This window comes from Rissa tridactyla, chromosome 7, assembly GCF_028500815.1.
Source record: "Rissa tridactyla isolate bRisTri1 chromosome 7, bRisTri1.patW.cur.20221130, whole genome shotgun sequence".
In the NCBI taxonomy this organism is placed as follows: domain Eukaryota; kingdom Metazoa; phylum Chordata; class Aves; order Charadriiformes; family Laridae; genus Rissa; species Rissa tridactyla.
In genome coordinates, this window is record NC_071472.1 from 5,008,098 (window position 1) to 5,031,489 (window position 23,392).

General features: G+C 39.0%; 1 protein-coding gene across 3 annotated transcripts in view; it reads right to left on the reverse strand.

The window, feature by feature from the left end:
- ARHGAP15 (Rho GTPase activating protein 15) overlaps positions 1–23,392 on the reverse strand; it is a 344,807-nt gene that overhangs the window by 115,476 nt on the left and 205,939 nt on the right. For all 3 annotated transcript variants that reach the window (XM_054208190.1, XM_054208189.1, XM_054208191.1), the window contains one exon: positions 16,032–16,130. In XM_054208190.1, coding sequence (XP_054064165.1) covers positions 16,032–16,130 — 99 coding nt within the window. The remainder of the gene's footprint in view (positions 1–16,031; positions 16,131–23,392) is intronic.

Here is a 23,392-nt window from a genome sequence, read left to right on the forward strand (position 1 = left end):
GAAATTAGCTAACAAGAAATAATTCTATGTTTGACTGCAATAATATCAAGAAGATGAGGGGCATTCCTACATAAAAAGAGAATCTCATTTTTTCTTGCAGTAATAACTTCAAGACGCAATGAAAGGAGAAAAGCTCGGCTAAGATCTTATTGTTTTCAAGACCCTGTAGAAACTGTTTAATGGAAGCAATTACAACACTGAATATGAGCATTACATACTGAGAATAAGTAACAAGTGAATATGATGGATGATATACTTTATTCTGTTTCATATCACTTGATGGGAGAATTTCCACTTAGATATTTATATACAAATAAATAAGGGTAGCGACAGTACAAAGCAAGTGCAATTTGAACTAGCGCACAGTTCACCGCGACGCAGGGCTGCTGTTTAACGCCTAAATCAAGCTCCCTATGCCTTCGTCTTCTTCTCTATTGTGTTGCACTGTCTTTGACATTCAAGAAGTTTATGGTTTAAAAGCCCCAGGAACAACGAGACTTAACTCAGACGGTTCCCTGTCACAAGAATCAAACCTCAGCTTTGAAGCTATTTGTTTTGAATGAAACCATCGAACACGCAGCGTGTTCACTGTAATTCTGCTGTTACCTCCAATATATACTTTTGCCTTTCTGATAGTCCCGCTTCTTGCAGCTAAACAAAGTGACCTCATTGCTTTCCACCGTATTTTCTTTTAAACGTTGGCTGGGATGATTGAGATTCAGGAATGTGGGAAAATGGATTCCCAAGCCACGTCCATCCCCTTTAATTCTGAGCTGTAATTTTTGGCTTGGCTTGAATCACAGTCATCACATTTCAGTCTGAATCTCTCTGTAAAGTGATCTTTCTTAAACATTTCTTTCACTCATCATGGGATCAGAAACAAAGCCATTCTAGTCTTTCAGCGAAACACTTACAAACGTCTTTTTACAGCGACTCACAAGAGCTGAATTTCCTTTAAAAATGTTTGAAAAAGAGGAGGTTTTCATTGCCTGATTGTCCTCTTTGTGAATCTTGTCATCTGTATGCCATGAGCTACAGCTATTTTAATCTGTTTTTGTTTGCAATCCATTTGGTGTCCGCCCAAGAAAATGCAGGTGATTCTAATTAACTTACTGCTGAAGATGTGGAAAAATCTCAATTGTGCTACAGAAAATTATACACTTAAAACCTTCCCTCTATTATTTATAACGGCTTATTAATGAAAATGATTACATGAATACATTTACCACCTGATTCATCTTTGTTCACTTTTTAAATCAACAAGGTTTATGCTAAAGGGGAAAAAATCCCTACTAAATACAGACCTCAAGTACACACATCAGCTCGCTGGTTTAAATGGAATGGCAGTTTAAAAAGAAATAACATTGTCTTACTTTATGCGACGCAGTATAACGTCTGAAATTACCAAATAGTTGGAAATAGGCGTTCTCTCTCTGTAACACATTAGTATTTAATTTTGTGAATGTTTATTTCTTTTTTTGTTTGTTCGTCTGTTTTCTCTTTTAATACCTCCTTCACCACTCCTATTTGCTCTCCTTTGCTGCAGTCGCCGCTTCTCATGTACGGGTCAGTGGGTCCCTTCTGACCAATGCTTAATTTATCTGCAATAAAATAGGATTTCTATGGTTCTCTGCTACTTTATCAAGCATACTTTTTTTCCCTGCTTGACCAAAGGGTCTTTCAGGAGTAGCAGGAATCTTCAAAAGTCCTTCATCAGTAACTCTTTTGGGATGTGAGGAGTTTCATGTCCCCAGAGATGCTCAGCTTCCCACCCTTACCTGTCTGGCGTTGTGGCCGTATGACACTCTGGTGAGTGACAGAAGGGAATTTCAGCTAAAGAGATCTGAGCCATTTGTAGGTAAGTAGATGTTAAATACTAGCACTGAGTATTTTCCGCTAGGTACAGCTACCAAGGGGCGGTTTACCACCTTCCCTCAGTTACCGTTTCTATTATCCCGTGCCATGCGATGTAGGCTGCGACGGTCTAATTTGAATGTGATGACAATGTGGATAAATGCAGTTTATTTTGGGGAGAATGAAAGCCTGAATAAAGGTTATCATTTTAGGAGAAGCTGACGATGGAAAAACTCATCCACTGTGTGACATGATCAGAGCAGCTGGGGATGTAATGTGGAGGGTGGGGGAGAAGAGAGCCAAGGTATTTTGTATGTTCAAGAAATGTATACAACATTGCCATTTCTTATATCCCAGCTGTGCCTGTTAACTTCTGGAAACATGTAGAGCTCAGCAATAAAGCATACTTGACTGATATTTACTGCAACGTGCATTATAAGACTCTTTCTGTCACACATTACGTTCTGAAAGAGTTAAGTAACATGAAAAATACAGGCTCAAGATTATATCTGTCATGGATGAAAATACTACATTTATGCCTCATTGTAATCCATTCATTGGTTTATGGACCCCGAGCCCTCCAGGGAGTGTCACAACTCCACATGATACTGCTGAGAGCTGTATTTTGCTTTTCGGATTTCTGATTTAGCTGAAAGAAGTTTAAAAACACATGTAGCCTGACAACTCCCTATTGGCTATACAACTGAGGAGGGTCAAGAGCGTAAACTATTCCAGCAAAAGCCAGCTGTAACTTATGCTCACTAAACTGGCTGAAGATCTGCCTGTTACAGACAGTAGCATACAAGAAATTTATGCATTTTGCTAAATCCCCCCCCCACTTTGGTTGAACTGTGCTTCATTTGGGGATCCATCATCACCAGCATCATGCCTGTGTTTTTTTGAGCAACATCAGAACACTACGGGAAATTGCGCTTTGGGGGGTCTAACTCTGCGCTTAGGACTATATAGGACTTTCGGTCAGGTCCACTGACATCAGTAGGAACTGTGGTTAAAAGCTAAGGGACAGATACAATTCTCCAAACGTCCCCGACTCCCAATGCTGATTTTAAAGAGAATTTAGTGCACAGTAGGGACAAATCTTTTCCCGTCTTTCACAATAGCGAGAGATTAAATTAGACCTCAGTAATGTCACCTCCCCATCCTGACTAGTGCTGCTGCTTATTGGACTTTTAACGGTTGGGAACGGAACAACTGTACATTTGGGCACACAAAATCTTCAGCTAAAATGGGTAAGGAGTTTGCGTTTTCTGGACTGTAGTACCTTGGCTTGGCAAAGAGATGTAGATATTTTTTTAAATAATAGTGATTGGTATAGGAAATTTAGGATGGAGTAGGGATATTTAGGATGGAAACTAAAAGTCACAGGTCTGCTTCTTCCGTCATTCCTTGGCTTTTTAGAGACAGTCGTGGAGTCCAGATAGGCCCAATAGTCTTCTAAAAGATCCAGTTTTTATTTAGCAGCCTCAAGCTATGCTCTGCTCAAGCTTAGATGTCTCAAGGTTGTCTAGCTTGTCTTCAGGAGTGGGTCCTGCCTGACCATCTGTGGGCATTTCCTACAGCTCTTGTGCATCGCCGGGGAGTGGATGCGGACGCGGCGTTTAATTGCTGTAGTTCCGCGACGGTTAAAGAAATATCAGCGAGGCACCCGACAGTGCTTGTTCCGTTGCATACCACAGAAGGCTGGATCTGTTTCCTACAGTTAGAAATTAGACCCGCTCGGTTCTGGATTTCTAACAGCAGGGATGTACGGAAGGAACCCTGCTCTGAAAAAGGAGTTTGGGCTCCCCTGTGCAGTTGGTAATGGTCTTTGCTTATTCATGTCGTATTGTAGGCATCTATCTTTGTATTTGCTTTTTATCTCTAAGCGTGAGAAAACATTTAAAAATTAGGCTCTTTAGTCTAAGGCACACTATCGGACACCTTTGGGTGTTACAGTCCATGCCTGTGTGGCAGACTCAGGGGCTCTCTTGGAAGATAAGTATCCATATGGCTATCTAACACCAACTTACTGAATTCTTAGCATTGCATATCTGTTTTTTTACATATAAATGTGATAAGACAAAGGTGGGTGTGTGTATGTATACACATAGATAACTTTTAATTTAATAATATCTTTCCCAGTGTACATTGCACACATTTACAGAGACAAGAATAATTAAAATCATGGGATTCCACCGAATGGTTGTGCACTTTCTTTTGCGTGATGAACTTCTAGTCTAACAAGTGAGCAAATTTTTCCTGTTTTTGCAAAAGTCATATTTAGTCTTATGAAGCAGTGACATTAAGCAGTACTATGTGGAAAAATGGAAACATTAATTTTAATGTGACAGAAGCCTATCGTGCTTAGATATTTTTCCACTTTATTTTCCCCCATCTTAGCTGCAGGACTCTGCAGTTATATATCATTTTTCCTGTCGTTCCCTCTACATTTAATGTCCTTAAACAGGTTCAGGTAACTTAAAAGCCTTTTTTTCTACCTCTATTTAATTTGGGCAAAATTAGAACCACCACCAAAGCAACATTTGGCAAAAAATGGAGTACAGATATCTACAGAAACCATAAAAATCCTGAGCTGGGTTAGAAAGAGTGATAAGTACCAAAACTTAAGAGATTAGTGCATACTTCATTACTTTGACAGCAGCAACTCCATACTTCTCATTTTATGGTTTGACACGCATACAATGCCATACTACATTAAAATAGCCTAAAACTTGTGCATGAATTGCTCAGGAATTCCTGAAAAGACGTTGTTTAAGTACAGTCTGAAATGGAACAAATTGCTTTCTACTTTGAAATACGCAAAAAAAAAAAAATCACGATGAAATACAAATGCTATAACTGAAACAACTGAGACATGCAAGAAAAACCTGGTAATATGCTGGCAATAAAATGCACTGGATATGTGTTATCTGAATTTGGGGTGAAATAAATGTATAAATATCAGTATCATTGGATAATTCCATCCAAGAAAATTATTTTAAAATTTGAAGCTACAGGAAGAATTTTGATTTGAATCGCTGTCTTTGTATCTTAATGCTGACTGTGACATGGAATGATGCAAGGAAGGTGGAAATCCAATCTCACCCCCTTTACTAGGGTTCACACAAACCCTCTGGTATTTCTGAAGGCTTGGAAAGGAGAAGTTGGCATGCAGTGCTTTCCATATCTAATTTCCTTCTTTGGTGAAAATTCCAGTAATTATTAATGACATTTTCTATAGAGACATCCAAGACAGTTGCAAAGTTTCTAACACAAACTCTTACTGTAAGCTGTGCCCTTTGTGTTTTTAACGTATGACATATCAGAATACAACGAATGCGACTGAAATAGAGATAATAAAAGAAACCATTGTGGATAATTTCTAGTGTGCAAATTCAGATCGTTTTCAAACATTGATATATCGTGACTGTTTGTAAAGTATCTAAAAGGATTGTGTCTTTGCTCGGTGATGGCGGAAGGGCTCTTGGCCAAAAAGCTCCATCACTGGGCCAGTGCTATTTATGACCAGAGGTGTGGGGTTAGTCCTGGAGGTCAAAGATCAGGGCACTCAATAAAGCGTTTTGTGAGCTCCTCTGTTTTAGTGGTAAAGTGGGAAAACCTGACTGCTTAAAGAGCACCCTTCCGGCATCTTCCACCTTCCCGTCTGGGTTCAAGTCTGGCTCACAGTTTAGCGGGGCTGGAGTATTTGAATGATTTTCTTTTCAGTGGTCAGAGCAGATGCTCAGCTTGTTCAAAGTTAAGTTTATAGGCTAAGTGAAAGCCCTTTTCATTAGAAGAAGATGTATCTTATCTTTCTGCTAAGGTTTATTAAAAATATGTAACACCTGATAATTTAACACCGAATGAGTGGCTGCTAAATTTCCCCCTCTCTCTGCTCCTCTGTCTCACACACACACACACACATCTACACGCAAACGCAGGAATGCTTCTCGACTGCCAAACTATGTGCCAAGATTTTGTTCACTTTAATCTCAATCATATGAGTTAGAGAACCATGAAACAAAGTTTCTACCAAGTATGCTGACAGATTTTTAGTTCTAGTGGCTCCACGGGGCATCACTACAAGTACACTAAGAAACTTTTCTTATTAAAGATTTCTGAGCTGATCCCTTTTCCATTTAAGTCAACATGAGCAGTATCACCATAAAGAACTCAACACTTGCTAACGGATACCATACACTCATCAAAATTATTTCATTTCTAAGTAAACAAAAAGTTGTGGTACCTCCGACACCATTGTGTGGTTACTGCTGGCACAGGAAAGCCATTTGGTGGCAGCTACTTTGGTGCGTTGTGTCACGTAACACCATGTCGGTTCAGGACTGACAAATTTAAACATATGGTTTGAAAGACTGGGGGTAAGTTTTCCTGGGAAGATGAGGGGAGGAGGCACGGAATAACCTCTTTCTGTCTTTTGAGGACTCTGTTATTTTCTGAATGAAGACATCTCGGAGAAGAAGCCCCATCACCTTGGTTTGGAGGGCTCCTCGGCGATTTTAAGAGCCTTAGTATTACCTGTAAGTGACCCATAATCTGTGAAACTGAACAACTTCTTGCCCTTTCTTTTTAAATCCTGAGAGAAAATCTGGGTATTTACATTTCTGATCCAAATACATAAAGCTCAAGGCCCTGATCCAACAAAACGCTGAAGCATTTCCTTAACTGTAAGGAACATCCATAGACCGCAAAATAGATCTAGTCAGGTACTTAAGTCTCCGTCTGTTTTGGTGGGCAGAGGCTGGTATCAGTAAAGCAGGAATTATAGACTGAAATAACCCATACCCATTAAAAAGTAGAATAAACAGGAGAAAGCGGTTTCTAATCGCAATATCCGTTTCACGGGAATTTCAATTACTTGAAAAGCATCATCTCTGACACCGAAAATGAAAAAGGTGCATGAAGGAATCATGGAGAGCTGGATCAGGCTGGCTGGAGCTGCTGAGCATCCAAGCGATACCGTTCTGCTGTGTTATGAAACAAAATGGCCACATTTTGCTCTCATTTACATATATGTCATTCCTCCCAAACCAGGGAGCATTGTTTGCCTGCGTGAAGACAAAAAGAAGTTGGTTTGCTATATAATTACATCCATGATCTGTGAGGATCCTGATTATAATAAAACAATCTTTAAAAATCTTTAAAAGACGTGTTAATTCCTTGGGGGTTTATCACACAGTAGCCAATTTAGGGACAATTCAGTTACTAGGTTGCTAACAATATCAGTTTCGTAAATTCAGGGGAGTAAAAGGAGCTAAAAAAAATTCTTCTCTTAAAGAAGTGAAAACCTTAACATAAAGCCTCCTTTTTAAGCTGCCCTCCTGCTTTGCCCTCTGCCTTGCTCCTGAAGCTTTCTGTTGGTACAATGTCTCTCACGTAGGTACCAATCCCATTAGACTGCTGTATTATCCGGTTAAAACACTGATGTAACACAAGCTGTTACAGCAAATAATTGAAGTAATGAAATACAACTGCAGTTATTTGCTCCCTTGAATTGCAGGCAGAAAAAAAGGAGACAGGGTTTTTTTTAAACTGACCCCATAGTGTTGCATACAGACAGCAAAACTTCTTTTTAGTGTTTTCTTTTATTGCTGTAAAACTTTTTTGAAAAAAAAACAACATAGTGTAGTTGTAGTAATTTCCCCCCCCCCCCCCCCCCCCCCCCCCGTGGGAAAAGTAATTATTCTACATTGCAGAATTATGCCTTCATAACTTTATGTAAAAACCATAACTTTATTTTTAAGCAAGGGGGATGTTGAAAGAATCTGAAACTACAACTACCTCTTTTTTCTTCCCTTAAAGGAACTTAATGGTCTTAACTTTTTTTTTCTTTTTGGGGTGTGTGTGTGTGTGTGAACATCTCCTCTAGGCCAAGATTCATTTTGTCAAGTGTTAGCCCATTCTATTAATGGCTGAACTGTAAAGTCTGACTAAATGGGCTTTGCAGTGGAAATACTGCCAGCTCCTTGTCTGTGATGGCATGTGTACTGTACTAGGACATAGTGCCTCCAACCCTCGGTTTATTCGGGAGGAAAAGAGAGGATTTTTGTGTCTATCTTTTCATCTTTTGCATGGCTAGGAGGTGGATACCCTCATGCGTGAGCTTCCCTGAATCTGACTCTGACCAGGGGGGATGTCAGGACCTTCTTTTTCTCATTGGCACAGAGTAAGCACCAGAGACAGTCAGCTGGCTTTAAATTCCTCTGGACTTTTTGTTTCAGCCTGTACCAATGTCAGCTACTTGATTTACCAAGTATATTAACATTATTTCAATATCTAGAAAATGTTGTTTGAGTCTTTTTTATTTCATAGGTTAAGTGGTTTATTTTATTTATTAAGCCTATTGAAAAAGATTTTATGGAAAATTCTGAAGACAAAATGCCCTGTTTCCTTCGACATGTTCACTAATAGATACATTATACAATGCCAGAAAAAGGCAAAAGGCCAAACTCATCTCTGGTGTAATTCCAGTAAAAGCAATAAAATTACACAAGGCATGAATTTGGCCCAGGCACTGTAAATGTTACTCTGGTGCACACTGAGTGTCTGCTTGTTGTTCCTGGCAAGGCTTAAAATACAAATCCCCCCTTTTTCATAGAAATGGATACATGTCTCTGGAACAGATTAATCAATGAACCAGGTATCAGGTAACTGACAAAGACTGCAACTGCTTCAAATGCCTGCCTTTTTTAATGGCTTTTTCTTCTTTCTAACTAGCTTACAGCCTCTGCTTTCACATGTTTTAAATATATATTTATTCTCTTTTGTGCATTGTCATCGCAAGGCTTTTTTTCTTTTTTTTTTTTTTTCCCTTCCCTTTTTTTCTGCTGTTGTCTCCTTTTCTCTAATTTGTCTTGTGTGCCCTTCCGTGATGTTTCCTGTTGACACTTCTCGATATTTTCTCTAACTCAGAATGTGGGTTTCTAGCAGACACAGAGGCCCCAGAGTGAATACCCTTCAGAGCCAATTCTGACTTGGACCTTGCACAACGCTATTAACTGGCTCCTGCTCTAAGAAAGGTGGCTATAGCGGGATTGCCTGAGCCTTGAGACAGAGACGCTTGAGGAAAGCTTGCCAATATCTTCGCACTAAATTCAACCACTCTTAATTTCTACTCAAAAGGAGGATAATAATAATTAGAGGGGAAAAAAAACCCAAAAAACAAAAGGCAAAGCATTTTTTTTGCAAGGGCTTTTCTCAGAACTTTGTTGTTTTGTATTGCATTCATCTGTATGTTTAATTTTATGCCTGTTGGCCACTTTAAAGTAAACACAGTTCAATGCCCTCAGAAACAGTTCTCTTCAGCCCACTAGAATTCCCTGGAAAAAGGCTTTATCTGCTGAACTGCTGGATGTTTGTGTGTGTGTGTAATTTTTTTTCCTATCAGTTTGTTTTGCTTCCCCCCTCCCCCCCCTTTTTTTTTTTCTTCTTAAATTCTGTGCATATAAAAGTTGGGAGCAGAAGCCTCCTTGGAACAAGACAGAATCATAAAAAGACTTCAGGAATCTCATCACAAGCTAAACAGTACAAATTGCACATTCTTCATGGAAGTATTAGCTTTTAGTGCGTGCCTGGATCCAAGCATAATAGATTATCCCAAAGTGGGAAAGAATGAACAGTACAAAATTAGCAGAACTGGGAGCTCAGATCATTTGGTGGAGCAATATGATCTCTGTACTTTCAGGGTACTGAATTCTAAAGCCACTGGAAACAGTATGTAAAATTATATCAGAGCAAGCAAGGAAGCATGGGTAGGCCTGGGAGAAGGCGAAGAAAAAAAAACAAAAAAGTTTGGAAAATACCTTTCCAGAGGAGAATAAGTACAGAAAAATCAGTGAATGAACTTTTAGGAAGCAAACTGCTGTTCATGAACAGTTTCTCGCTCTGAGGATAGAAATATGCTAAAAGATATGATAGAGAGAAAGCACAAATAAAATACATTTCAGTGATTATTCAGGGGCCAAGCGCTGTTGGAGAATAATCCTGCACTCAGACAGAAATATAAAACTGCACAGGATAGGTCAGTCTCCTGAGGTTTCCATTCTTCTCAAGGAAAACTTGCCAGAACAAATCCTTTATGCCACTGGCTGATGGGTTCGGTCTAATCGTGCTGGGAAGTAGCCCGGGAACACCGTACGTTTGATGGAAGCTCAAAGATGGTGGTGAACATACTCGGGCAAAACTACCCCGTGCTTTCCCACTGCCTTCTTCAGGTCCTCAGGAATAGCATGGAAGTATTTTTGAGAACCAAATACGTCGCTTAAGCTAAATACGCCCTGGAGAAGCAAGTCGCTGAACACAAATCTAATAATATGGAGTATTACAACATATATAGGGATATAAGCTGCTAGAGGTTGTATATAGTGGCTATTAACGCATACCTTGGCTGCACAGGACTCACGTCTTCTGCCATCCTCGCTGTGCTCCTATAATCTACCAACTACACCCTACCAAAATTAGCGATCCCAGCATGGGAGTCATCAGCTTTAGGAGGCGTTCGGGAATATTTCTTTTCAATTCTTCTGCAGCGTTTTCTTCCATTAGAAAATGAGATAGCATTAAACTGTTTTAAAAACTCATTTTTTTTCCTAGCTATATAAATATATTCACAATACTTTATATTTTAAAAACTCATTTCCTCTTTGCTTAACTCCCTAAGATAAGTGAACTCTCCTCTATGTAAACTTCCTACCAGAATACTGACTACCTTTTAAGCTGTATATGATTTAGAAGGTAATGAAATATCACTTTCCTTTTTTTTTTTTTTTTTATAAATAGGTTTTAAAGTGCTTTTAGCTGCACTTTAGCTTTTAGATTAAGAGATAAAACTGATGAAAGGGACACAACCTTCTGTCACAGGGCAGCATGGCATTTGGGAGGTGAGGTATTTTAAAATACCATTTTTATCTTCGTTTCTCTTCGTGGGGATGACTGTATTGCTTTACTACATCCCATAAGGTACTTTATCTTTGCCCATAAAGACATTTTCTTCCTTAAGCGCTGAATATTCTGTGGCACGAGACTTTGCATGTGTGCATTTCCGCGATGATATCCTGCACAATCAAATCGCAGCTAATTACAGCCAAGCCGAGTCTTGCTTTTCGGTGCTTTGGGGTGTCAAGCTTTGGCCACCTTTGAGAAATCTGATTTGCAGAGAGCGAGCGCTCAAAACTTCTTTCAAAACCCTGTCGTCTTAAAATTGCACCCCCAGCGCCTAAGTGCCTGATGGTGACTTGTGAAGTCCTGCAAATCACAACTTGAGCAAATCAGCCCCCAAAACCAAAAGCCCTGCGCTCAGGGCTTTTTTGTTACTGCTCTTATTTAACATGATTTGTTCGCTGGGGCTCAGAGCAACGAAACCCAGTAAATATTGCATTGAACAAACAGAGAAGATAACAAAAGGAAATAGTTAAGGTACTATAATAATTTTAGCCATTCTTTTTTCAGGTCACTATAATCTGCCCAAAGATAACTAATTGTTCAAAGTAAACATTCCACTCCGACCACAAAAGGAATCCATTACACAAACATATAATTCACAGTCATTTTTAGTGGGTTGTAAACAGTTTGGAATGAGCATAAAATGGGACAAAAATCAAAGTGAGCATTTAGAAATGAAAAAGTGTTTGCTACAAAAGGTCAGTCCCTTTACTTGGCAAACTATGTAGAAAAGCCTGGGAAAATGTTGAACACACAAGCAGTAAGGGAATTTTAAAGCCAACAACCTCCCTGTTTCTTTAAACAGACATCGGAACCTATAACTGGATCCTGTCAAACAAACGACAGCAAAAAAACATAACAGCTGCTAAGAAGTAAAGTTGAAAGATAAAGTTTTCTAAGCTAAGAACCTTCTCAGAAGTGGACTAAAGGTCTTTCTTAAATCTTTAAGCAAGGTTATGGATCCCAGGGTGGCTTTTAGGCATTGAATCAAATATGTAATTTTGTGTATCATTCCTGTCAGAGCATCCTGTGCTCCAAGAAAAGCAACAGAAAACAATGTCTGCAATGTCCAGTTTAGAATGGAAAGGGTACCTGTAATCATCAGCTTTGCTGCCTGCAGTGTCATTTTTCAAGCCATTTAGACTGATTTGAGAACACTAACTTGGATTTGGGAACGGAGGGAGAAAATGAAGGACGTTTCCAAAGAGAGATGAAAGTTAAATTATATTTCCCTGGAGCATTAGTGCTGTATTCCTTTACAAAACCTCAACTACACTGGATACCCTCGATAGGTTTAGGATACTGACTGCTCGGGGCGTTCATTTACTCTGTCATTAGGCACACAGACAAATGATCATCCCTGGAAAAGAGTTTAGTATCAGACCGTTTTCACACGATAAAACATTACTACGGGAAGTCCTGGATGGCATTTTGTTTAGGTACAATGCAGACTGATATTTTTGTTTTTTTAATGCGTTCTACTCATGCCTTTCACATATTTAAAAAAAAAAAAATGCAAAAAAAAAAAAAAACCCGCCAGCACTTTTGAAGGGTCATGGATAACAAAACAAATAGGCGACTCAAGAAATGACTGGAAAGAATATCTGGCCTAGAAACACCAAAAAAATCTCGCAATGGGCCCCACCCTTGGCAGGAGTGCTCAGAGTGTGAGTTATAGTACACTGGGAGGATTGTCCCAGGCTTTCCCTGCTGCACCGCTCAGCCCAGGATCGGGGCTACCTATTTCTGGGTATTTCCGGGAACAAGAAAAACTGTGGAATACAAATTGATAAAGGTAATTCAAGAGTTAGCCCTAGAAAAGCCTGAGGTACATCCAAGGTAGGTGTTGCTGGCAAAGTACAGAAAACACAAGTAATACACCGTTCCTTGAAAAACTTTCTCTCCTTGAAAAAGTAGAAAGTGAAGAAATGCTAGAAATCATAGAATCATGGAATCACAGAATGGTTTGGGTTGGAAGGGACCTTAAAGATCATCTAGTTCCAACCCCCCTGCCCTGGGCAGGGACACCTCCCACCAGCCCAGGTTGCTCCAAGCCCTGTCCAACCTGGCCTTGAACCCCTCCAGGGATGGGGCAGCCACAACCTCCCTGGGCAACCTGTTCCAGTGGCTCACCACCCTCACAGTAAAGAATATCATTGCACGGTACAGAACTATTCTCTGAGCCTCACCAGGTCACAACACATACGTGGGATTTTTTTTTTCCTATTTAGGATATTGCATTGGATACCTATCTTTGCAGAGATACCATTGACTTCAGTTGCACTGGTCTGTATCGGTAAATACTCGGCATAAGGAGTTCATCAAAAATTATGAATGAATGAATAAAACAGCAAGAATGAAGAAAAAAACCTGAGCTTGCTAAAAAGAAAGAATAAAAAAGATAATTAATGTGACAATTGCCTTGCAAGTTTACAAGAATGGGCACATTTTTATTGACTCTATTAAACTCCAGTACCATCTCTGCAAGATGGCTGAGAAAATGTAGAAAGACCTTCTGCCTCCCAGTTCTATTTCGATAACTACAAATAGCAAAAGAGGCTGAGAAAATGGAATTCACTCTTGAACAAGTGAATCCTTGTCGGATAAAGAAATATGCATTATGGTGTGAGAATTTTTAGACTAAACCTTATAAAGCACCTCTGTCCTGCAATGGTGAATAAGCGACCAGTAGCCTGGGGCATAAATGACCAAAATCTGATCTAAGTTGCAGCAAAATAATTTCAGAAATATTCCTTTGATTTCAATGCAGATATTCATTTAAAAATAGTGTAACTCAACAGGAAATCTTGCCAACAGTTAATGACACTCTCTACATTTTTAATCTGTGGGAGAACATTACTACAGTTGGCTATTGTATGTAACCTCATCTACACAGGAAAATGTACTAACTAATACGGTTTATTCAGATCACTGCTAGACTTTCTTTCTCTGCATACTCATAATGTTTTAAAAATAATTAAAAAAAATAGAAAATCCATAGGTAAATAATAATGAAAACCATGAGCTGATAAATAAGAATACAACCGTTCAGCAAAGTATGAATGTTTTGTAAGTAAAGTTTAGGATTAGTCTCCTAAGGTCTTTTTGCCTAATAATCCTTTATCTTAAACGAAGCACGCAAGTAACATTTTTGGTACAGTTACAGTGTGTAGATGATACATTTTCTAAATAGGAAAAAAAGCTTTTCTACAACAGCCAATATGCCAGCTGTACTGAGTATCTAGGCCATCTTAGTAAGACTATGAAAGTAAACATACAGTTTTCATTAAATGTGCCTTTCCCATAATTGGTACATAAGTATTTCCCATGACTCTGCAGTTGAGTATCTTGGCTGGAGGCATATCTGGCCATTAAGAGGAGGGCTTCAGATCTGTTGAGTCTCAGCCATGCCGGGAGACTTGGCACCTCCACATACTGCTTCCTAATACCAACCCCGGTATAAAATGTCATCAGAAGCTTGCATAAACATTGGACTTAGCTTCACATAAATTACTGCTGTCCTGAGATAGTTTATGCCAGAACTTAGTAAAAACAACACTTTGAGTAAATAGAATGTGAGTAAATGCAAGCATCTTAATCCAAGAAAATAATAATAGAAAAAACTGTATATCAAATATAAATTCATAAATACAGTGATAAAATGAAAATTTTATCTCATGCCATATGATTAGCTTTTATTTACATACTGGAGTAACTAAAAGGGGTAGATTTCCCTAAGTCACAGCAAGTTTGAAGGCAACACAAGAACAATAATGCAATACTCCGAAGGATGAACTCCTATGAAGAAACAGCAATATTTTCGTTTTCTTCCGTGAATGTTTCTCTGATCATCACACAGACAATAAACATCTAGTCAGGTTTCTTGGATTTTTCTATTACGGTTCAGCAGCACAGACACCTCTGGCCTCACTTCTCCTGGAGAGACCACAGAACATCTACGAAATATCTAGTGCGTCTTTTGGAGAACCTGTGCTAAGTTCCTAACCGAACAGTCAATTAGACATGTTCTGCATGGCGTGGCATTTTTATAATCTAATCTCTGCCTTTCCTTTTCATGTTCTGAATTTCTCCTCACAATTCCTCCTCTATTAATAGTCACTTCACACATTTCTCCCCTTTCTTTGTCTCTTTTTTTATCCAGCCTCCAGCCTTCCTCCAAAAAACCAATGCTACTATCTCCCCCTACCGAACGATCTCCAGTTTGTTACTCTCTGACTTCCTGCCAACCATTCTGGGAATAATAATATCCCAGCGCTCCCTTTGCTATATAATTAAAGCACGAGTTTCCCAGAGTTTGAAACTCCAGGGTAGTTTTATTGCACCTTTCACTATAAAACCAGGTAACAGTGATGGAATTAAAATAGCTTTTTCCTTTGTGGTTAACGGTCTAAGTATCTTTTTATTTTTCATTGGTTCTCTTGTTCTGAGACTCCAGTATATGGCAGTGACAATGGGTTCACCCAGCCTTATTCTGAAAATAAATTTTCTATCTTTTGCAAGATATATGTTTCCCCAGATCCCTGGAACAAGTTGTAAACTTGTAACAGATGGTGATGAAGCCTCACATTTTTATACAATACGTTTTAAGATTCTGCATCTACCGCATGTACCTTCCAAAGAAAATGACCTTCAATGAGAGAAGATACACTCTGAAGAAAGGAAGGCAGGCAATCGAATTAAACACATCTTTTTTATACCATAAAAATCCTTCTTATTAAATGAATAAAAACTTTTAATGAGGATGAATACTCATTCCAATATTCTCACAATATTATGGCTTTTTAAAATAACTCTAAAAATTAGACACCTGCAAGTGTTAAAAAAAAATATGATCACACTAGAATAACATTTATTTTGGTTGAATACAGTTCTGGACTTAGAAAAAAGTATTGGCATTGCACTCACCAGAGACTTCAGAATGAAAGTTACTGACATTTTATTGATGTCTAGTGTTTGCTTGCCCAGAGAAAGACTAAACCAACATGTCAAACAAAATATAAGGAATAATCAGCATGAATGGGTTCTATTAGTGTCTTATCACATAAAGAAAATGAAGATACAGAACGTGATATAGTTCAGTTCATAACTATATTATAAATTGAACTGCGTGCCTACCCTGGCAATTCGAGCAGAGTTACAAGGTTAAAGTTTTGATTACTAATAGAGAAAAAAATAGTGTTAAATATTAAGGTACTCACCTCTTCTTTCAACGGCTTTTATACAGAGTCTTACAAACTGGGGAACTGTAGATTTCTCATGCTCACAAACTAAGTGCAAATGGGAGCCAAAAATTTGATCTACATTTGGAAAAAAAAAAAAAGAGGAAAATACATTAAGGCATATTATTAGTAGCAGGATTTTTCTCTCTTCTGAACTTACATGTTAATTAAAAACTCAGCTATCGAAGATGGATAAAGTTGGAAACAAATCTTTTCTGAGTCCTAGCGGTTGTTAACTTTTGCCCCAGGACCAAACCTCTCAATACCTGCTGCCTGTAGCACTCAGATACTTCCCCCGGGCTCATGTTTCAGTCACCATTTAGACCTTGAAATTTCTAAGGCTTGGAGGTCTCTGGAGCTTGCTTGGACTTGCCGTAAGAAACTGAAGGCTATTCTAGAGATACAGCTCCATATCACGTTGAATCCCAAATCCTGCATGATATTAACTGACGGTCCAACCTTGAAACTCATATTGTCAGGTAGCCTGTCTCTTCCGTGCATACGGAATTTCATAGAGTACCGTAGGGATGCAAAGGCTTCTTTACTTTGCATCATTAGGACTTAGTACAATTGCATCTCATCTTTACAAGGTAGATTTTTTTTGTCACCAAATTACCTGTTAAAAAAATAGAAGGCACTAGATGTCTTCTGATGAGGATTGCATGTTAGCCCAAGTTTAACTTGTGATTTGTGTGGCTTCTTCGATGAATAATCATTTAAGTAGATAACGCTACCTTTAAGATTTTATGATTTTGAAGCCTTGAGTAACTTTGAATGTTGATCTTGAAACATATTTGTATAAACAGATTAAACTCCTCACATTACTAATTAGCTTCCTCCACCTCATTTCCACTCTATATGTTTGAGAAATTACGAAAAGAGCAATCAGTAATGGGGACATTGTCAGCTAGAATCAAAATGAATCAAACAGATGAGAGAAACTACTCAATAGGAGCCAGTTAAATGCTCAAACAATAGAAGCGTACTATCATCATTTACCCAAAGAGACAGTCTCCATATAACATTCCAACAGAGTACTACATTTTGGAAATTGGCGTAGAGGCTTTGAAAATTTTTGTATAGAGAGCTGAAGGGTTCTAGCACAAGCCTGGGCTCTGCACAGCAAACCCAACAAGCACGCTCACATGCAGAACAGCAGGAGGTCCTGCCATCCTCTACAGCTCCCATCACACTGGATATTTCCTCCATAGTCAGTCCCACCATAGAATGGAATCATAGAATAGTTTGGGTTGGAAGGGACCTTTAAACAACACCTAGTCCAAACCCCCTGCCATGAAAAAGGACATCTTCAACTAGATCAGGTTGCTCAGAGCATAGTCCAACCTGAGTGTTTCCAGGGATGGGGCATCTACTACCTCGCTGGGCAACCTGGGCCAGTGTCTTACCTTCCACAGTGTAAAAAATGTCTTCCTTATATCTAGTCTAAATCTACCCTCTTTTAGTTTAAAGCCATTACCCTTTGTCTTATCACAATAGGCCCTACTAAAAAGTCTGTCCCCATTTTTCCTGTAGCCCCCTTTAAATACTGGAAGGCCACTATAAGGTCTTCCCAGAGCCATCACTTCTCCAGGCTGAAGAATCACAACTCTTTCAGCCTGTCCTCATAGCAGAGGTGCTGCAGCCCTCTGATCATCTTCGTGGCTCCCTCTGGACTCGCTCTAACAGGTCCATGTCCTTCTTACGTTGGTGTCCCCAGAGCTGGAGGCAGCACTGGAGGTGGAGTGTCACAAGAGTGGAGCAAAGGGGCAGAATCACCTCCCTTCACCTGCTGGCCATGCTTCTTTCGATGCAGTCCAGTGATCTTCCACCGTAAGAAGTTTGAGTGCTTCTTCCTCCAAGCAGCGCACCTTTTTCTCACTAACAGGCAAACCCCATTTGTTTATTTTCTACTTTGCAAGGAGCTTCATTTTCCTATGGTTAATCACTACCATTTCTTACTAAACTTAGGTTTCAAGAGCAACTTGTTTGCCTTTTCTTTCCTAGTACCCCAATCAGGGGAACAATCAGGGAAACAAGGTGGGGTGCATGGGATAGTTTGGACTTCTTGATATTTATCAGGGAAGTTTATTCCAACACCTCCCAATGCACGTGATCTGCATTCTGGTGGAGTACATCAAAGGCTGAATTTAAGTTAGTCGGAGTTTCGGCTGCAGAAGGGATGGAGTTCTGGGTTCACAGAACTACACCGAAGAAGGTTGTGTGCATGTGTGGCGTTAAGCATTAGCGAACAGTCTGTTACATGTTTTGGGGTTATGTTTCTGACAAAGCACAGTCTGGTTACATTTTCTTCATAAAACATTTATAGCTGCCTTCAGTGGTAATTATATATACAGAGATTTATGATTAAAATGTACTAACACTTCCTCTTTTGACATCTTAATTGTTTTTTAAATTTTAGCAAAGACCTGTCAAATTCTTTGCATAATACGGAGTGGTCTCCAATGTAAATTATGTTAAAAAGAAAGAAGTAAAAATGTATCTTATTTGGTGGACAAAGACACTTGTAAACAATTTCAGAAGCAAAACAGGCAAAGAACTGCAGTGCATTTAGATGGCAATACGTGAAGAACGGAAACAAAATTAACGCATGGCTGTCCAGCAACTTCTCTATTATAACCCCTTTATAACCAACGTCCAGGATTATTTTGCAGTTACTCTTTCAAACCCCAGTTTGAATGCAGAATACTTGGTGTTCCCGGGCCGGGGGCGAGGGGGGAGGATTTTAAGAAGACTGGAAACTGTTTTGCAGTTCTCACCTAGTCCATTACTTCTTTTCTGGGTGCAGATTCCGTATCTTCAGCAAAATGTTTAACCTCGTTTTATATGCTTTTCAGGAAATGGATATAGTCGCATTCTGTATCCTGCAGTTAAGCATTAAAACGCCTCTTCTTTAGAAAATAGGCACTCAGGATTTTTGTCTTAAATGGAAGGGGCAGCAAACCAGCATTAATAGTTGCTGGGCACCAAACGAGACTGTAGTAAAACAACACCACACAACAGCTTTGGATTTTTTGTTTCCCCTTCTAGATATCCACGAGCATTTATAAGTACATGATCTCATGAGTCATCCAAATACTCTGAATTCTGGGTACTCCTGAACCGCAAACTCCGTGACTCTCTCTAGTCAATTGATTTTTTGCTGGATCTGTTTCTGTACATAAACATGGGAATGGCAGTAGTTACACTGCCGTATTTACACTCTTAGAGGTCACAGGGATAGTCGAGGAAAACTCAGTTAAGCTTTGTTTGTGCAGGATTTTGAAAACAAGGAGTTATAGGAATGGCAAAGTACTAACTTTTGTAAACTCGATTTATGTGTAACTAAGATTAAAATATTATTCTCTTATTCTTCTATAGGTGTGTATACATATTTTAAAACTAGTTTGAGGGGAAACTATCCAGAACTTTCTTTTTCTTTTTTTTTTTCTTTTTCCACAAAATAAGAACTGCTCCCAAAGGGATAAAAGAAAAAAAGCCTTTGTTTGATTTATTTGTGATAAGGCCCTTCAAAACTTCATTCTTTATGACTTGAAAAAAAAAAAAAGATGTACACAACACTCCTAACCTCCTGTTATGACAGTTTATGTTTCCTATCCAGCTTATTTAACTCAAATGCCTGGGAAATAGACACAATTACCACCTTATGGAATGCTACTTAACTTTAAATGCTCCCCTCTGAATAGAAATCCACTTTATCTTCTCAGAGTCATTCCAGTTTCTCAGGAATTATTTCCTCTATAGGCTCCTGAAATGCTCTTGTTTCATCATTTAAAAATTTAAACTAACAATTGTTCAGAAATATCTTTTATTAGAACAAAGGCAATTCCCATACAGTGGATTCTGTTCACAAGAGCTTGTACAAAGGAGCTGCATACTATGCCCATATACAGCTTTAATCATTCACTCTTTCAGCTGTTATCAATTTAAAACCAATGAAACTCCCACACTGAGTCCATTTGAGCAGTCAATTTTAATATCTTGGGGCATCTGTAGTTATTCTGAATTGGCTGCAAAAGCAGAACTAACAAGTTAAGCTCTAACCATAAGTCTACATCAGGCTGGTAAACCATACATCAAACACAGACAGTTAGTCAATACTGTAGTATGAAAAACCAACAAGCATTTTTAAGAAGAGCAATATATTCATAATATGTTTGGTGGTATGGTTTACATTACACATCCCTGATAGCTGCGCACTAAACTTTCTGTTTAAGATGGTGGGGTGCGCGACAGCTTTGCACATGGATATAAAATGGGAGACCAGAAGAGGCGGGAATGGACATTCGCGAGTTGTATAATATAAAATGATGATTACAGCTGCAATGAATTGCTTGTTCTGGGCAGCTTCAAGTTGTCCCTGAGCCTGACAGAGTTCCTTTCTTTTTTTTTTTTTTTTTTTTTTGGGGAGCTCTTGCAGGATGCAGCAAAGCCGCTAATTCTGAGCTGCAGAAATCTAGTCTATGGGAGACAATACTTCTGGAAAAGAAACAATTAAAACAAAATCACTAAAGCCACATCCTCACTGAGAATGTCATTGTTTAACTGTTTTTGGTGTACATGGATGAGATGTGGCCACACTTGGAAGGAACTCATACTTCAGTGTTTTTTATTAAAAAACCAGGGAAGAGCATGGCTGATATTCCAGTTTCTCGGGGAGAAGCTCAAATTCTGACACGAGAGGAGAAGGTACAATGGTGTAATGCCCGAGTTTTTAGAAACGTGAATTGTATCTACATAATTCAGTGCCTTCCAGGAGCAGAGTTAACTCTGCTACATCTGGATTTGAACTCCTGGACTGCCAGAGCTTTGTATTAACATCTAAGTCATTTGTTTTCTTTGTATCTGTTTGAATGCTGGGAGGGAAATGGGGGAAAGGGAAGGAAAAGGCAAAATAAGAGGAAGGTACAGAGAGAGGGACAGTAGGCACCACAGCAGGGAATTTTTGGAAGGCGGAAGGGATGTGGGTGGAAAGGGCCATATTCTCAAAGGTGACTTCTTCTGGCTGCTCAATCTGTAGAGTCAGACATATTAAGTCAGACATTAAAATGATGCTGATCCCAGACTGGGCTCCAAATAACGCCACGACGCTTTTACGATAAGTGGGCCAGGCCCTCAGCTGACTGAAGTCAGCGAGGTTGTCAACGGAGCTCCCCTGATTTATGCTAGCTGGGAGTATTGCCAGTCCTTTTAACTTGGAGATTTACTATATATCGTTGATCTGTGGTGGTCATCAATTTAAAAAAAAAAAAATTACATTTGTGAATAGTTATTATTAAGTGGCATATGAGCTACCAGATTTGTTTCACATTCTCAGAAAAAGGGAAAATAGAGAAGACTGCAGACACTGGTCTCTTAAGAAATGATGGTGTTTTCCTGGGGACAAGAGCTCGTCTTGCCCAGATGAACTGGACAAATCCACCCCAGAATTTAAAGAGAGTGGGTCTGCCGTCGTCCACAAAACAAGTCTCTCAAAATGAGATATTTTAAAATTATATGAATTATATTTCTGACCACCATTTCAAAGGAAAAGAACCTCTCTGCCCACTTTTTGGCCATCCACAGGGTTTGGGAAACCTACTTCCAAGTGTCCACGTAGTGGTCAAAGAAAGACAGAAATACCCTTGTGACCCACTGTCCCTGCAAGTGAAAGGAAACTTTTCCGAACATTCCCTAAGTTATTATGGGCACCAGATCACTTGCTAAATTCCTGCATAACCCAGAATAATTACAGAACACACCCAAGGTAGGTCTTAATCTACTTTTTTTGGACTTCTCATGAGCATTACGCTCATTACGTTGAACTGCTCCATGGTCCATTGAGACGTATGAGACAATAAAGATGTTTTCCCTTGTCTGGAAATCAAATGGTTGGTGATCTCTGTGCTGCTATCTGCACAACCACCAACATATGCTGAGCCCTGTTCTATAGGCTATCAAGCCAAATCACAGCTAGTTCCTTTCACTAGCAATTGAGTCGCTTTTATTTTCATCTCGCAACAGTTGTAACCAGTCCAATTTTTATGCTGTTTTGGTTTTTGCCTTAACTTACGAAATAAATTCAATGAAGTTACTTTGGTGCCTAGCTTTTGGGGAAAAAAAATAAAAATCCACCCTCAAAAAAAATAGATTAATTTCTTGCCAGCTGCATAGCTGCATTTTCCTCATTTCCCACAGCGTCATTTATGTTAAGTTGTTACTCATGTTTTTTTACCATTTACTGGAACTGTATTTTGTGATAGTCTATTACCAACACAACCATCATAGCCTTAAAATCACAGTTTCACAGAAGCTTTTTTTTTTTTTTTTTTGTGGGCTAGAAAGGCTCAGAAATCAGGAAGTTAGCAGGCCAATATCAAGTTGAAGGTTGGCAATTCATTTTGGGTAATATTAAATCATGACAAAGCTCAAACATAAAGATCAAAGTTCAATTATAGACTATAAAGTAGTTTTAAAAGAGAAGATTTATATATTATTTTTCTAGCATATTAGTGCAGATTCTGTAAATTCTGAGAATATTTCAGTCCCGAGGAACTGAGGACCCCTGCCCTAGCATATAAATTTGAGGGCAGTTATTTTCGAAATAACACTGTTAAAATGGCAGACATGGAACATGCCTCTTATTGACTATTTCTAGGTATGCGTGGATATATATGAACACATGTATGCACAGAGGCACATGCACATTACACAAAAATACTGTATTACACATCATCTCGAAAATGATACAAAATGCCTCTAGACCAAAGATATTTCATGTCAGCATGAGTGAGATGGAACGAGAAGGACTAACGATCTTCATCAGGGCTCTCGGTGGGGCATGAAAAGCCCCAGTCCCCAGCCCATCGCAATGAATGCAGCCAATGTGCTCTTCCCATTCTGGCTTCTTTTACGCAGAAAACTAGAAAGCGAATGGGACAGCCATGGCAAAAATAAGTTTTAATCATGTAGAACGTTGGCATGTCTTCATTTTCAGATGAACTTACAACTAACATTTACACGTTCGTCTGCTACGATCTCGTTTGATTATTATCTTCCTACTTCTTATTCTTCTCATTTGTTAACTACCTGCTTTATTTACTACATGGGCATTTCCTACATCCTACTTAAACCAAATTTTGTTAAGAGTTAAATGACAATCACATAATTTCTAGATTTTCTGATAACAGTGTTGGCAGAACAAAGTACCCCAGGAGATCAAACTGCTATTTAATTTTGAAGCCCGTATTCCCAAATTTGGTTAATGTGGAGAAATGTGTCGAGTCTTCCGGCCAAGTGTGTACACATCAGTGACTAACAGAGCACAGGACTGTGTTTAAGTG